This window comes from Esox lucius, chromosome 12 (genome assembly GCF_011004845.1).
Source record: "Esox lucius isolate fEsoLuc1 chromosome 12, fEsoLuc1.pri, whole genome shotgun sequence".
In the NCBI taxonomy this organism is placed as follows: Eukaryota; Metazoa; Chordata; class Actinopteri; order Esociformes; family Esocidae; genus Esox; species Esox lucius.
Genome location: NC_047580.1, coordinates 17,646,575 through 17,659,886, shown reverse-complemented (window position 1 = coordinate 17,659,886; position 13,312 = coordinate 17,646,575). Strand labels below are relative to the sequence as shown.

The window sequence follows — 13,312 nt, the reverse complement described above, 5'->3', positions numbered from 1 at the left end:
GTGATGAAAAACGTTTGGTTGATAACACTCCTCTGTCATTGAAAGACAATCTCTCACTCCCCTTTCCTGTCTGACAAGACATTTTAGGACCATGAACTCAAAACTGTGCGGCAAAAGGTTGTCAAAGGGGAAGTAGGCACAGGTTTAATCCAGACACCAAAACAGAGCCTAACTAACGCTTCTGCTTGGCGACCTGCAGTTAAACAGGCACTTTTAATTATCAGGAATAACAATGTTGATCCAACACCCAGTAAGATGATCCTTCAGAGGATCCACTGGTGAGGGGCGCCTCCCTCTGCTTGAGTCCAAAACTGTTGACCTGACATGGGGCCCTAACTGATGCTAAATCTGGAAATAGACCCGAAGGTCAATCGGGAGGCGGCCTGCTCTGACAGCCGAGTCCAAGCGTGTGCACGTGTGCACATACTGTAGGTCTGTTTGGAAGTGCGTGTATTATTCTGTCAGTGCATGTATCTTCATGTGACCTGCAAGATGAACTGTGTTTGGGGTGTTTGAAAATAAACCTTTATGACCCCCCCCCCCCCCCCCAGAAGCCCACAAAACATTTTAGTCCACATCTGTAAATACATCATTATATTTCTGTTGAAGCACCAGTAGGACGCCAAAGGAGACCCTCAGTCTGACGCGTTGGGCCAGGAAAGGAGTCTGACTGTCTGTATGGAAAATCAACAGGATTTACTGTGTGCGTAGTATGAGTTTTAGGACTGCTCTGGACTGGAAGTTTCCTGGGAAAATTTCACAGATTCGATCAACAAAAACACTAGAAGAAAGCTGGTGTTTGCCTGGCATTCAGACAAGTCTCACACTGGTGCCACTGCTAGGCACTGAACACCCACACACCCAAACATACACACATATACACACACACACACACACATATACACACACATACACGCACACCCACATTTACACACCCACGCAGAAAAACACACACGGGCGGTCATAGACATTAGCATTCACTCAACACATAATATTGACTGTACCTTTGAAAATGCCAAGATCATATGCTTCCTTAAGTGTTTCCTATTACCACAGGGCATTTGTGTACACAGACAACAACAGGAAAATGAATACACATTTCTTTCAGTAAGAATTACTATATCACCTCAATCCATTTATCTTAATTCTATAGTAATCTTACCTCATTTCCATTTCCTGAGAGAGAGGAAACCTCACTGTGATCATAAGCCAACCTAAACCTACATAATGACACCATAACCACACAGTGCCTCAACAGTCACCCAGCAAATTAGGACAGAGAGAATTACGATTTAAAAACTAGAGGCCAAAACAAACTACAGCCTAAGACACATAAATGCACCACACATTTCCTTCCTGGGCTGAAAAGGCGTTGGTCCTGAGATGTATGGAAGGGAGCAAGAGGGGGATGAGAGAGACGGAGTGAGAGTGGGAGAAAGCTGATGTATTAATACAAAGCCTTTGTAGAGACATTGAGAGAAGTCATCCAGACGCAACGTGATACCTATTTTGGTGGTTGGCACACACTCCAAGGTGTGTAAAGTCTGTACAGAGTGGGGATGGGGGAGGGGCTGTATACACTGTAATTTTAGGGCCTCTCTTTTATCCTGTCTGTGGGTCTGTCTGTCATTCCGTGTCGGGGAGTTTTCACAGACATCCTACACCCCTTTCCCATGAGCAGAGACTGGTGGAGATGACATCCATGTGCCTCCAGAATGCAAGAATATTAGCTGACCAGGTTATATATATATATAAATATATATATATATATATATATATATATATATATATATATACACAGTATATGTAGTTTTGAAGTGTGAAAGCTTATGATGTTTGAGAACAAGGTACAGGAGATGAGATGAGATAACATCCCCTTTCAGTAAGCCATATCAAATTGGTTGGAACAAATGGCATACCCACTTGATGTTTTAAAAAGAGCATATTTGGTAAAAGAAAAGCAGCATTTTGGCCATCTCATATCAGCAGCTTTCTCTCTCCGTCCTTCTCTCTCCTCCACTTCGCTCACTCTCTTCTTCTTTCTCTCTGATCTTCTCTTTCTCCCTGTGTTTTCTCTCTCTGTCTCTCTATCATGTCCTCTTTCTCTCTTCAGTCTTTTGCTTCCATTCTCTCCTCTTATCCCTACTTGGGCAGACAGGGAGGAATGCAGGCTGACAGCTGAGAGGGGAGGCGTAACACTGAACTAACAAAGCCCTACTGCAAGGTTAAAATAGTTAACGAAAACTAAGACTACAACTACATATGAAAAGACATTTTCATAAACACATTTAAAATGAGACAAGACATTTGCAAAAATAATAACTAAACTGGAACTACAAACATTAGGTGCAAAGCTAAGTAAAAAAACATTGGGAAATATTTTCAGTTTTATTTAGTTTTTATTTAAATTCAGCACTATTAAAGCTGAAATAATTTTGACAAGCCGCAAGGGATTGTCTTAAACATATATAGTTTCTGCTTCGCAACCACAGACCAGCAAATGTATGTAGTCTTCTGTTTGGCAATTAGCCTAACCACATACCAGGAGAGATGATAGCTTAGCCACATTGGAGAGTTTAGTGAAACTATACTCACCAAACTAAGCTATATATATGTTTATTGTTGAGCATCATGCTAACAGGAAACATCCATCTTTTTTTGGCCAAAATCGACAGATGAAATCCATTAAATGTGCTTGGTCTCAGGCAGCTCTAGCTTGGCTCGTTCTCTCCGATGTCCTGGGCTATATTGAAATTGAGTGTATATGTAGCCTACATTGAACTAGAAATGTGGTTTGTTTTGCGTAATAATGGTTATTTCCTTCTCTTCTCAAAACAAGTGTAATGAGTTTGGACTGGACAGCACCCAGCATCCTCTCTGTTATGCAGTAGGCCACGCCAAGGCTAATCTCCCCGTAATGGACAGGACCACAACACAATGAAACAGAGCTTTTTTCCCCCTCCCCACCCCCTCGCTATGCCTCTCACACAATATTCTCCCTCTCTCTTACTATCCTCCCTCTCACTTTCCTTCGTTCTCTCTTCCCCTCCTCTCACCACCTTCTCTCTGCTCTCTCCCCTTTCCCCCCTCTTTCTCCGTCAGTAAGTGGTGTACTGTATGACAGTAGAAGTGTCTATGTGAAACCACTTCTTGTCCTGACCCACTCTGAAGGGATGGATTAACCCAGCTGTGCCTGTCAGCTACGTTACACAGCTGCCCGCGCAGCACTTTTCTCCAAATTTCATATAGATTTTTGGCACTGTGATCTCCTAGGTTGGCTTAGGAGTGTTAACATAGAGAGCTCGGGTCATCATTTCCAGGGAGAGAGAGAGACACCGAGGCACAGAGAGAGAGAGAGAGAGAGAGAGCAGCAAAGACCTGTCTCTGGGTAATGTTTGGAAGCAGACAGGAATGGTTGAAACTGTTGCAACCAGACGACACATTCCAATCTGACTAGGTGACATAGACAAGAAAGAGTCGTAGGAGTAAACACTGAAACCAATCACCAAGACAAACACACTCTCACAAAGCACACAAACACACAGACACTCTTAAGATGAAAAGGAGGGTGTACCCACAAACAGAGGGGTGCGGAAACGATGCTACCGTAAGATTTGCTTATAGCAAAGCCGATGACAGCAGTTTGAGCTCCTGGAGCAGCTTGCGTGGGAAGAAAAGAACCAAAATAAGAACAGTTCCACAGACAGACAAATGTCTCTGCATGGCATAAAGCACCTGACCAGAATGTGGGTGTGGCTTTGAGAAAGTACAGGTAAGTATAGCACTGGCCCAGTAAACCAGGCTACCCTAAAGAAGGAGAAAGTCAACAGCCTTTTATTTTGAAACCCTCCCGCTAATTAGTTTACATTCTCTCTGTCCTCCTCTCTCTGGTCTCTTCTAATGAGTTGTCCAGTCCCACATCCAGAGCCTGACCCCTTCATGGTCTCCTCCTTTCTCACTTCCCTTCCAGTATGGAATCTTGGGAATCTCACTACGGATTGTGATTCCCTTGAGGAAGGGAGGGCGAGCAGAACTCCTGACTGAGGATGGTTACTGTACTGGTTGGTACTACTGCCCTCATCACCCAGCCGGCTGGGACAATAATCAGCCCCGTCTCTAAAGAAGCATCTGCTCCTGCTGGGAGCCTGAAGCCTCTTGGTACTTCCACCATGAGAGAACGTCAGACATATCCACAACAGGTGGGCATTGGAGAGGGATGCTGGATACACATCTGGTGCCCATGATCCCACTCCCAGCGTCTCTGGCCCCAGTCTCCAGAGGCTAGCGACAGCCCCTGAGCCCTGCCAGGCCTATGAAACGCCGTGGCCCTCCTAGAGGTCCAGATATACTCACAGCCATTTGCCATGTTGCTGAATATGAACCCCACTGGCCAGTCAGAAACACATGTGCTGCAGATGTTGGGAGCCGCCAAGCAGTCAAGTGGCTGCCGGGTTTGATTTATGTACTGATTAGTGGGGCTCTGTTTGCTCTCTCACCAGCTGGAGTGAAAGATGTAGATTCACTTAACATCGCCGCCGGAGCCAAACACAGAGCAGATGTATAACTACATGAGCTAATCACAATCACTCACACTAATGTTCCTGCTAATGTTGCTACTGAGAAGGTACACTGGGGATATGTCATTTTAGTCCATGTGTACTTGAATTGCTGATACAATTTATCAGGGAAACAAGCAAAGAATTCAGTGTACATCTGTCAGCTATCTGAATTGATTTCCTGTACAATCTCAGAATAACCTTGCGAGCTTGTGTGAGACAGTAGGAAGCTATTTTTCTTTCCCCTTCAGGTGATCCAAGACAAATAGCTGACCCTTCCTGTCCCTTGAGACATAGAGGAATGACCTGGGTAAGGCTGGAGTCTGACATCTGGAAAGCCAGGGATTTCCTGTCATTTCTCTGCAAGGTATCCCCGAAAACAGAGAGATGGCTAATGGAGCAGAGTCAGCCCCAATTGACTCTAACATACAGGTCCCCTGTTCACACTTTGACACCACGTAAATCCATGTGTAACGTCCCGCCTGGCCACTCCTGCCCTGTGGGGGTTCACATATGTCAGTCAGTTCCAGGTGACCGCCGTCTGGTCTCTTGGGTGTACCGGTGAGTAGTTCTACAAGGCAACAGTCTGACCTGGTGATTGTGCCAGTAGAGACGGTGCTGAAGTGTTAAAAGGTCACTTGGAAAGGCTGACCACCTCCATGAGGCTCCAGGCTATGAACGACTACTGTGAAACACAGATGTACAATATGTGAATGCCATGGAGTGATTTTAATGAGGAAAGTGGCAGACCAGGACAGGCCTGGAGGAGTCACACAGTGCAGCCTTTCTCCTCTCTTCTCCCCAGAGGGTTAGGTTATTTTTTTCATTTATAGACATGGGAAAACAGCCCACTAAAGCTTTATTCCCAGCGATGACTGACAAGAGACCAGAGTGGTATTAGCCAGGTAGAGGAACGGGTATACTTTGAAGTAAAGCTCGAGGTACTCAAATGATCTGATTGGGCTTTAAATGAAAGTCCACAGTAAGACAGGGCAATGGCCAGCCATCAGCAGAGAGCGTGCAGGCAAAGTAGCAAAAAATAGACGGCACGCTTAAGGTTTCAAGTGACAATGACTAGGAATCAATCCAATCTAAAAAGTGATACATTGTGTTTACACTCTTAACTTCAAACGCACTCACGTTGTACACATCCTCAACTTAGCCCTGACAACAGGTGATTAGCCATGATATACAAGCCCCAACACACACTTGACAATAGCCACAGTAGTAAACTAAACAGAGGCATACATCAACTACACACTGGGGTCAAGTTAAACAGGGATATCAACAGCGCTGGAAGTCGCCCCAAGACCATCTCCTCATCCTTTTCCATCCTCTCGGGGTGAAGAACAGCCTCCGCCCAAAGGAGGGGAAATCTGATTCACCACCCCCCTCCTCTGTCATAACACAAAACGTCTGTCCACCTCTCTACACCCCCCACCCCCTCTCTTACTGGTGGTTGCGTTTGGCTTCTACAAGCCCATTGTTCTGGGATCCACCTAGTTCCCAGCTCACAGGGGAGCTCAGGATCACACAGCTACTGTACACTGGGACGGCCCGTGCCTGTCGCTCACCTGCCCTCACACACACACACACACACGCACCCCCCACACACACACTCACACAGAGACACACACACTCACACACAGACACACACACCCCACACACACACACTCACACCGAGACACACACACACTCACACACAGACACACACACCCCACACACACACACTCACACCGAGACACACACACACACTCACACACAGACACACACAGTCAAAAGCACATGTATGGAGAGGCGTAAAGGAAGGTAGACAAAAACACGCTAATGTTCCAAGAGACTGTAAGAAAGCTGCGTAACAGAAGATTTGGTTCTATAAGACAGGCTTCTGTTCTCTTTCATGTGGACATTATCAGTCATCACCAGTGTAGTCTTTCAGAATGATTTACAAAAGAACACAGTTTGTTCAGCCTTTTGAAGACACACCTTTTTCTACATGGATACGGAGGTCTCTGCTCAGTGTATTTCTTAACACAGCTGCTGATCACCTTTGACAAATCACTGAAGTAGGGGGGTCACGTGTAGAACACCTGGGTAGTCTTTTCACTTGGTTTTACATGGTTACCGCTGTGATACAATGACCCATTCACCATGGCCTGTCATTCCCTGACTGTCTATAGTCCCACCTAAGACCACCAGTTCAATTTTAAGGATGAGACAGGAAAGAAGCCTCAGTTACTAAGTACATATTTAAAATCGATATACACCCCCTCCCCGTATTGCTCTTTTAATCCTATAAGACCTACATTTCAGCAATGAGGAGAAAAGTCAAAAGAGAAAGGGGGAGCTGATCTTTGTCTTGGTTTTGAGCCCTTCCTTTCACCCAAACATGTAGAGCAATTAACCTAGTCTAGCCCAATGGCCTCAGGGGATGTAAATGAACCCTGACCTTCAGAGGTCACACACGTTGGCGTCAGGGTTCTAAAGAGATCACCCTGTATGTCTGTAATGACAGGCTGCTGTAGACCACACTGCCAGGTGGAAGAGCCCTCCGTTACCGGCTTAATGAACCTAGGACAGGTTAGGAAGAGCAATGACACACATCATAACCTCAGGCAAGTATATGGGGCTTTAGACCTTACACCACCCCAAACTGACCTCCATTCCCACCCAATCACCCTCATAAACAAATCCTAGCCATAGCCTGCGAAACTGGAAAAAGAAACAGTAATTCTAACAGACAGGTAAGGGTCATCTCACTGCTATAGTATCTAGATTGGAGTCCGGTTAGTTCACCCAAACACACACACAGTGTGGTGCCTTCCTAGGGGGGTATGGAGTGCCTCTATTTGCGGACTCAGCTGGACTGTTTTAGGAGGACCATAAACAGAGTGTATGGTTTACTTTCGTGCAGCACATCCAGAGACCACCAACACCACCCAGGAAGATAGGGAATTTAACACCATGTATAGCTGCCTGGCTGTGGATAGTAAATGGATCCCTAAAGAGAGGGAATCCAAAAAAGAAACAGGCAATGTTTTTGTCTCTGAACTGGAGACAGTAAACTAATTAGTCATTCAATCAAGCCCGTTTGTTTTATCAAGCCCGTTTTACATCAGCAGTTGTCACAAAGTGCTTACACTGGATACCGAAAACGTTTCTAAACACAACCCTCTGCCTGCCTTTGTGTCATCCATCAATCATGGACACGCAATTTTAACCTTTACATTTTCCATCACATGTTCGCAAGACATCTATATAACAAATGTCCTATCCAGGAGCAGTTCTTTGTAGGCTACATTAGCTTAGGGTATGAAAATTTTTACAAGTTACTTACCACATATAAACATTACCAATGACGCGTGCATGGCTTTATGTTCATCAGTCTCCTTTGAGTTGTAGATTCAGCCTGAAAATTCTGCATAGAAATAGCCTACTAAGAATAATTGTCTTTTATTTTTACAAGAAGAAAAACATCAGGAACTCTTACGACATCATTAGAATGTAAAGTTTGTTGGATGGAGGGTTTACTGTAATAACATAATTAATATATAAATAACTACTTCAGAGATAAGGAAAATATACTTACACTTGTATATTACGTTGACTTCCCTGTATATAAAATCAAGCCAAATTCATTCGAGTCCTCCAGTTTCATTTGATGCAAGGTTGAGCGGAGTTAGCAGTATTATTTGAAGTCTGGCGACCACTCTCCAAAAGTTCTGTCCTGAGTCTCGTTTGTCGGAAACTCCGCAGCGGAGCCTCGTTTCGTAGGAATGGACCCTAGCGCGCTTCTGGATGATCAAGCGTTTTTTTCGTTTTTTTTGTAGTGTATTAACATCTATAGTGAAATACCCTTGTTAAACGGTTTACTATTCGTTGTGGTTATGGAAAATTAAACTAGATGTGAAGCTCTCTCACGGCTGAGCTGATTAAGTCCAGTTATACAGTTTAGGGGCTTTTATTTATGCATATTATTTAATGTAGATTCACATTTTAGTAATTTAGCAGACGATCTAATTAAGGGTCTTATTCAAGAACAGTTAAGTCTCATCCTCGAATACTTTGATCATATTAAAAGAGAGTGCTGACAATTCAACTAATAAAGTTTGTATTCTTGTAACTGTACACATAATTACAACAGACAGCTGCTCCTGAAAGCAGTCTGACTTTCGAAGAAGTTGGTGAAAGTTATTATTCTATAGAGTAAAATCCACAACCGGTTTTCGAAAGACCCGTGTGTGTGTCAAGAGAATAGATGCGCGTGTTCGAAACAGGAATGCGCGCCCTGGAGAAAACGGATTAGGTTCCCTTTGATTGCTTCAGCGAACAGTACATGCTGCGCACAGACACACCAGATATTTTACCATCACAAACCATGCTCCCTCCTAACAGGTGGTTGGGAAAATTCGTATTCAGTAGGAAGGCCTACACAAATTAGCATTTTTCGATCACACATTTTATAGATCTTCTATCAAGTTTTCATAATGGTTAGAATAACAATCTATGTAACAAAGCTAATGCATTATGAATCAAATATATGTGCTTGCCTCTGAAATCAATACATTGTTTATGTGTGCCTATTAACAATTCAATCTATGTTGCGGTGGACATTCTTTCTTACGTTATACCCCATAAACCTGGCCCACTATGTTGTCAAAAAGCCAACTGTTCCACCATATGGTATGATTACTCTTGTTTTCACTCCTCTCTCCCACAGACCACATAGCTCTCTCGCTTTCTCTCATGCAGAAACTCTCTTCATCTGTTTCTCTATATACACGAGCAAAATGTCATTAGAAATGGTATGCTTCTAGTGAGAGGATAATCCTGAAAGGATGACCTTCCAGACTGACTGATCAGAAGACTCGGGGATGCATAGGAATTTAACTGAATACACACACTTAATGTTAAGGAGCACACACACCCACACGCATAATTTTGAGGAAGGTAGAAACCTCAACGCATTCTCAGAACGTAAAAAGGGAGAAGTCAAATGTAATTCTGTAGCGCCCCCCAATGGTGTACGTAATGTAAATTCATTTTCAATTGGAAGAAAACTCTGATCAATTGAGATGACGTGCAAGAAGACATAGAACTCTAGAGTATGACAAAAACATTCTATAAAATATTTATTTACATTTGTCTGTGTCAATTATAAATCAAGGAAGCTGACATTCACAAGGATTCGTTTTTTGGGTCAGCTTTTTTTACATACGTTGAAGACCATTTTCGGTTACAAAAATAATGCACAATAACATTTGTCTCTCGTAAGTATAAAATATTACTTTTTCAATTGGAATGTCAGTGTGTGTTTGATGCATTAAATATAAAAATGAATTGGATGAAGGGATGAAAGAAAGACTTCTTTGTTGCATTGCTATCACACAATTTGTAATTCAAGAAAATGACTGAGATCTTATCACTGCAAGTTAGCCAGACATAGCTCCTGCCTGGCCCATGGACTAATGTGACATTCTTTATGGACCAATGTGACATTCCTTATGGACTAATGTGACATTCCTTATGGACTAATGTGACATTCTTTATGGACTAATGTGATATTCTTTAAAACTTATACCAGTGTTTTATGTAGTGGCGGATCAGACCTGAACAAAGGTTATTTTGCATTATTTCTTCTTACAGAGCTGTTTAAGTTCATTGATACCCTTGTGATATTTTGTATGAATGACTTGTTTCAAGTCACATAGTATTTCAAAAGGGTTGAGGTCAGGACACTGACTTGGCCATTCCAAGGTGGAAATGTTTTTCTTCATAAGCCATTCTGTTGTAGATTTCATTTTGTGTTTAGGGTCAATCTTTTAAGATTCAGATGATGGACCGCCATGCTGACCTTCTCCTGATACCCATGATGCTCCCCCCACAACACTTAATGGTTGGGATGAGGATTTGGTGTCAGCATGCATTATTTGTTTCTCCAAACGATGTTGTGTCCTCTTGCCAAAAAATATTGTTTTTGTCTTGTCTGTACATAGAAATATGCTCCATTAGTGTTGTGGAATATCCAGTCATTTATGGCAAACCTGAGATGGGCAGCAATGTCATTTCTTTGGAGAGGAGTGGTTTCCTCCATGGCACCCTCCCTTGAATCTCACTAGTGTAATGTATTTTTTATTGTGCAAGGGAGACTTTAGTCATTTTCCTAGAGGTTCACATCATTTTTCTAACCTAGGCTGTTTATGTTTAACCAATGTGTTCAATGGCAGCATGTAAAAGTACAAATATGTGTGTTCGTTGTTACGTCAATTTGTGTTAATCTATTGTTATATGTAGACGAAGATATTTTAGGAACAATGCATGCAGGTAATTCACAAAATTCATTTTGTTGAAGACAAGATTAACCGACTGGTGCAAATCATGTCAAAACCATGAAATGAGGTTATTACTCTAATCTTTGACAGAAGCAAATGACCATGGCTGTATTTGAGAGGATTAAAATGATTGCAGGTGACTGTCAACTGACAGATCTCAAAATGACGTTGGATCATAAATAACTACTGAGTATAATCTATAGATCAATAAGTCATCCAGTTGCAATTTACCCATAGTACATTGTACATTTTCCATAGGGGACTCAGCGTATCATTGTTCTCTGTGGGAGTTGCAGTTTTATTTGCACATTCACAGCATCAGAAGCAGCTTCCTGCTTTGTTCTAATGGACAACAGCTGTACTGTACACATGACCCGGTATTCTTTCTGTCAATAGCAGTTCCTATATTATTCACACATTAATTTAAAATTGTACAAGGAAAGAATGTGATAAAGCACCAGTGGTATACGTTTATTAATACAGCATTTATCCCCTACATTGTTTAATACACATTATCAGTTACAGTTGCTGTATGTATGCACCTGCTTTCGTATTGCTTCCCGTGCATCTGTGGCATTCTTCTCCAACTCCCCTAGTTCTGTTCGCTGGTCCTGCATTCTCTGCTCATTATTACGGAACGTCCTCTCAAGCTCTGAAATAACAGAGAACAGATTATAAGAACATAACACTACAGCGACCTTTGTGAAACAGGGTTTCACTGCCAAAAATGGAATCATGATGATTCCCTATATAATGCACTACTGTTTAGCTGAGTACAAGCCCTGGTCAAAAAACATTTAAATTCTTCAGTTCTCCAGAGACAACAAGCTGATATCCTGTGACCACAGAGTATACTTATACATGGCTATACATAAACAGGACAATTCTTTTAATGCTCTCCACCCCCACGCTCAATCTATTTGATCATGGGTCAGGTGTAATAGGGCAGTAGATTACATACTCCGTAGTGTTTCTATGCCCTTGTTGGCCTTAGTGAGCAGGTCTTCAGCCTCCTTCTTGATCTCATTGGCCCTCTGGTTAATACTATCCAGGCCCCCCGAGGCCCCACCCAGAGAGTCCACCATCATCTGCAGCTCCTTGTAACGACCCTCTGTCTCATTCAGCCCCTGGAGGACATGAATCAGTAACACAGACATGTCAGCATGACGGAAAACTACCAGACACAGAAATCAGACATAAAAACAGATAAAACAACCAGACACAATGAACAACAAGTCAACATGAAGGACAATAAACAGACCCTACAACCAGTCACAACAACCAGACACAATGAGGACAACAACCAGATACAACAACCAGACACAACGACCAGATACAACAATGAGATACAACAACCAGACACAACAATGAGATACAACAACCAGACACAACAACCAGATACAACAACCAGATACAATGATCAACAAGTCAACATGAAGGACAACAAATTAACACACAAACCAGAAACACAACAACTATAGGTCCCGAGTTCGTATCTCCTTGCAGGTGAAGCGAAGTACGCGTTATGAATTATTCCGTATAGACGAAAACTTTGCTGGCTAAAACCGTCCATATCTGCATTATAGTCGCCTGAAATAAAACAGTTTACGGTTATATTGCGACTGTTTCTGGTGGATTTTTGAAGTATGCATCCATGCATGCGTTTTGGGTTAGTAATAACGTTATAGTAAGCCTTAACTGAAACTGTATATGGTTATATTGCGACTGTTTCTGGCATAGAAAAGTTCATCTTCAGTCTCGCTAGCAATTGCTCAATTCTTATGATTATTCTTAGGAAGTTAGTAGATACCAGCAAGCCTATTACTGGCTAATAAGCTGTTAAAACGGCCAGCGGCAAAAGCATTATAGTTTGACGCTATGATTGAGGTAAACTTAATAAGAAACGTTTGTCAGTTTAACACAATCCTCAGTGGAGTCTAGCGACTGCAGAAATGTGTAATGCCGTGTTTAAAGACAGTGCCTCTCATGTGGAAGACTGAAGTTCAAATCTTTATTGATAGTTATTGTGTAAATGTCGTTCATGAATGAAAGAAAAAAGTATGTTGTTTTGCCATGAAAGAAAATAGTTTGGGCAGACTCGCTAGCAATTGCTCAATTCCTATGACTATTCCAGTAAGTTAATAGATAACGGTAAAACGTATTACTGGCTAATACGCTGTTAAAACGGCCAGTGGCAAACGCCATACATAAACACTATTTGTGGTGGAGGTAAACTTAGTAAGAAACATTAGTCAGTTTAATTGTATCAATGTCATTCATGATAGGCCCATTAACTGTTAAAATGGCCAGTGGCAAAAGAGGATTTGTTCAGGACACCCGGCATATGTACACCTCGTGGTGTAGTGGTTAATGACACAGCCTCTCATGTGGGTGACAAACCTAAAACATTATTTTGTGTTCTGT

At 42.4% G+C, this 13,312-nt stretch overlaps 2 protein-coding genes across 6 annotated transcripts in view; both read right to left on the bottom strand.

Annotated features, from left to right (window-relative positions):
* Positions 1–8,316, bottom strand: part of lamb2 (laminin, beta 2 (laminin S)) — a 31,630-nt gene extending 23,314 nt beyond the window's left edge. The window contains exons 1-2 of one of the 2 annotated variants that reach the window (XM_029124022.2): positions 8,146–8,316; positions 7,894–7,974 (exon numbers count right to left, since the gene is read on the bottom strand). In XM_029124022.2, coding sequence (XP_028979855.2) covers positions 7,894–7,924 — 31 coding nt within the window. In that variant the 5' untranslated portion in view covers positions 7,925–7,974; positions 8,146–8,316. The remainder of the gene's footprint in view (positions 1–7,893; positions 7,975–8,145) is intronic. The other variant, XM_029124023.2, reaches the window with a different exon arrangement.
* Positions 8,317–11,333: 3,017 nt separating this feature from the next.
* The window catches only part of lamb2l (laminin, beta 2-like), a 43,767-nt gene continuing 41,788 nt past the window's right edge, over positions 11,334–13,312 (bottom strand). For all 4 annotated transcript variants that reach the window (XM_013136422.4, XM_020051814.3, XM_013136423.4 and 1 more), the window contains exons 34-35: positions 11,850–12,015; positions 11,334–11,540 (exon numbers count right to left, since the gene is read on the bottom strand). In XM_013136422.4, coding sequence (XP_012991876.3) covers positions 11,404–11,540; positions 11,850–12,015 — 303 coding nt within the window. In that variant the 3' untranslated portion in view covers positions 11,334–11,403. The remainder of the gene's footprint in view (positions 11,541–11,849; positions 12,016–13,312) is intronic.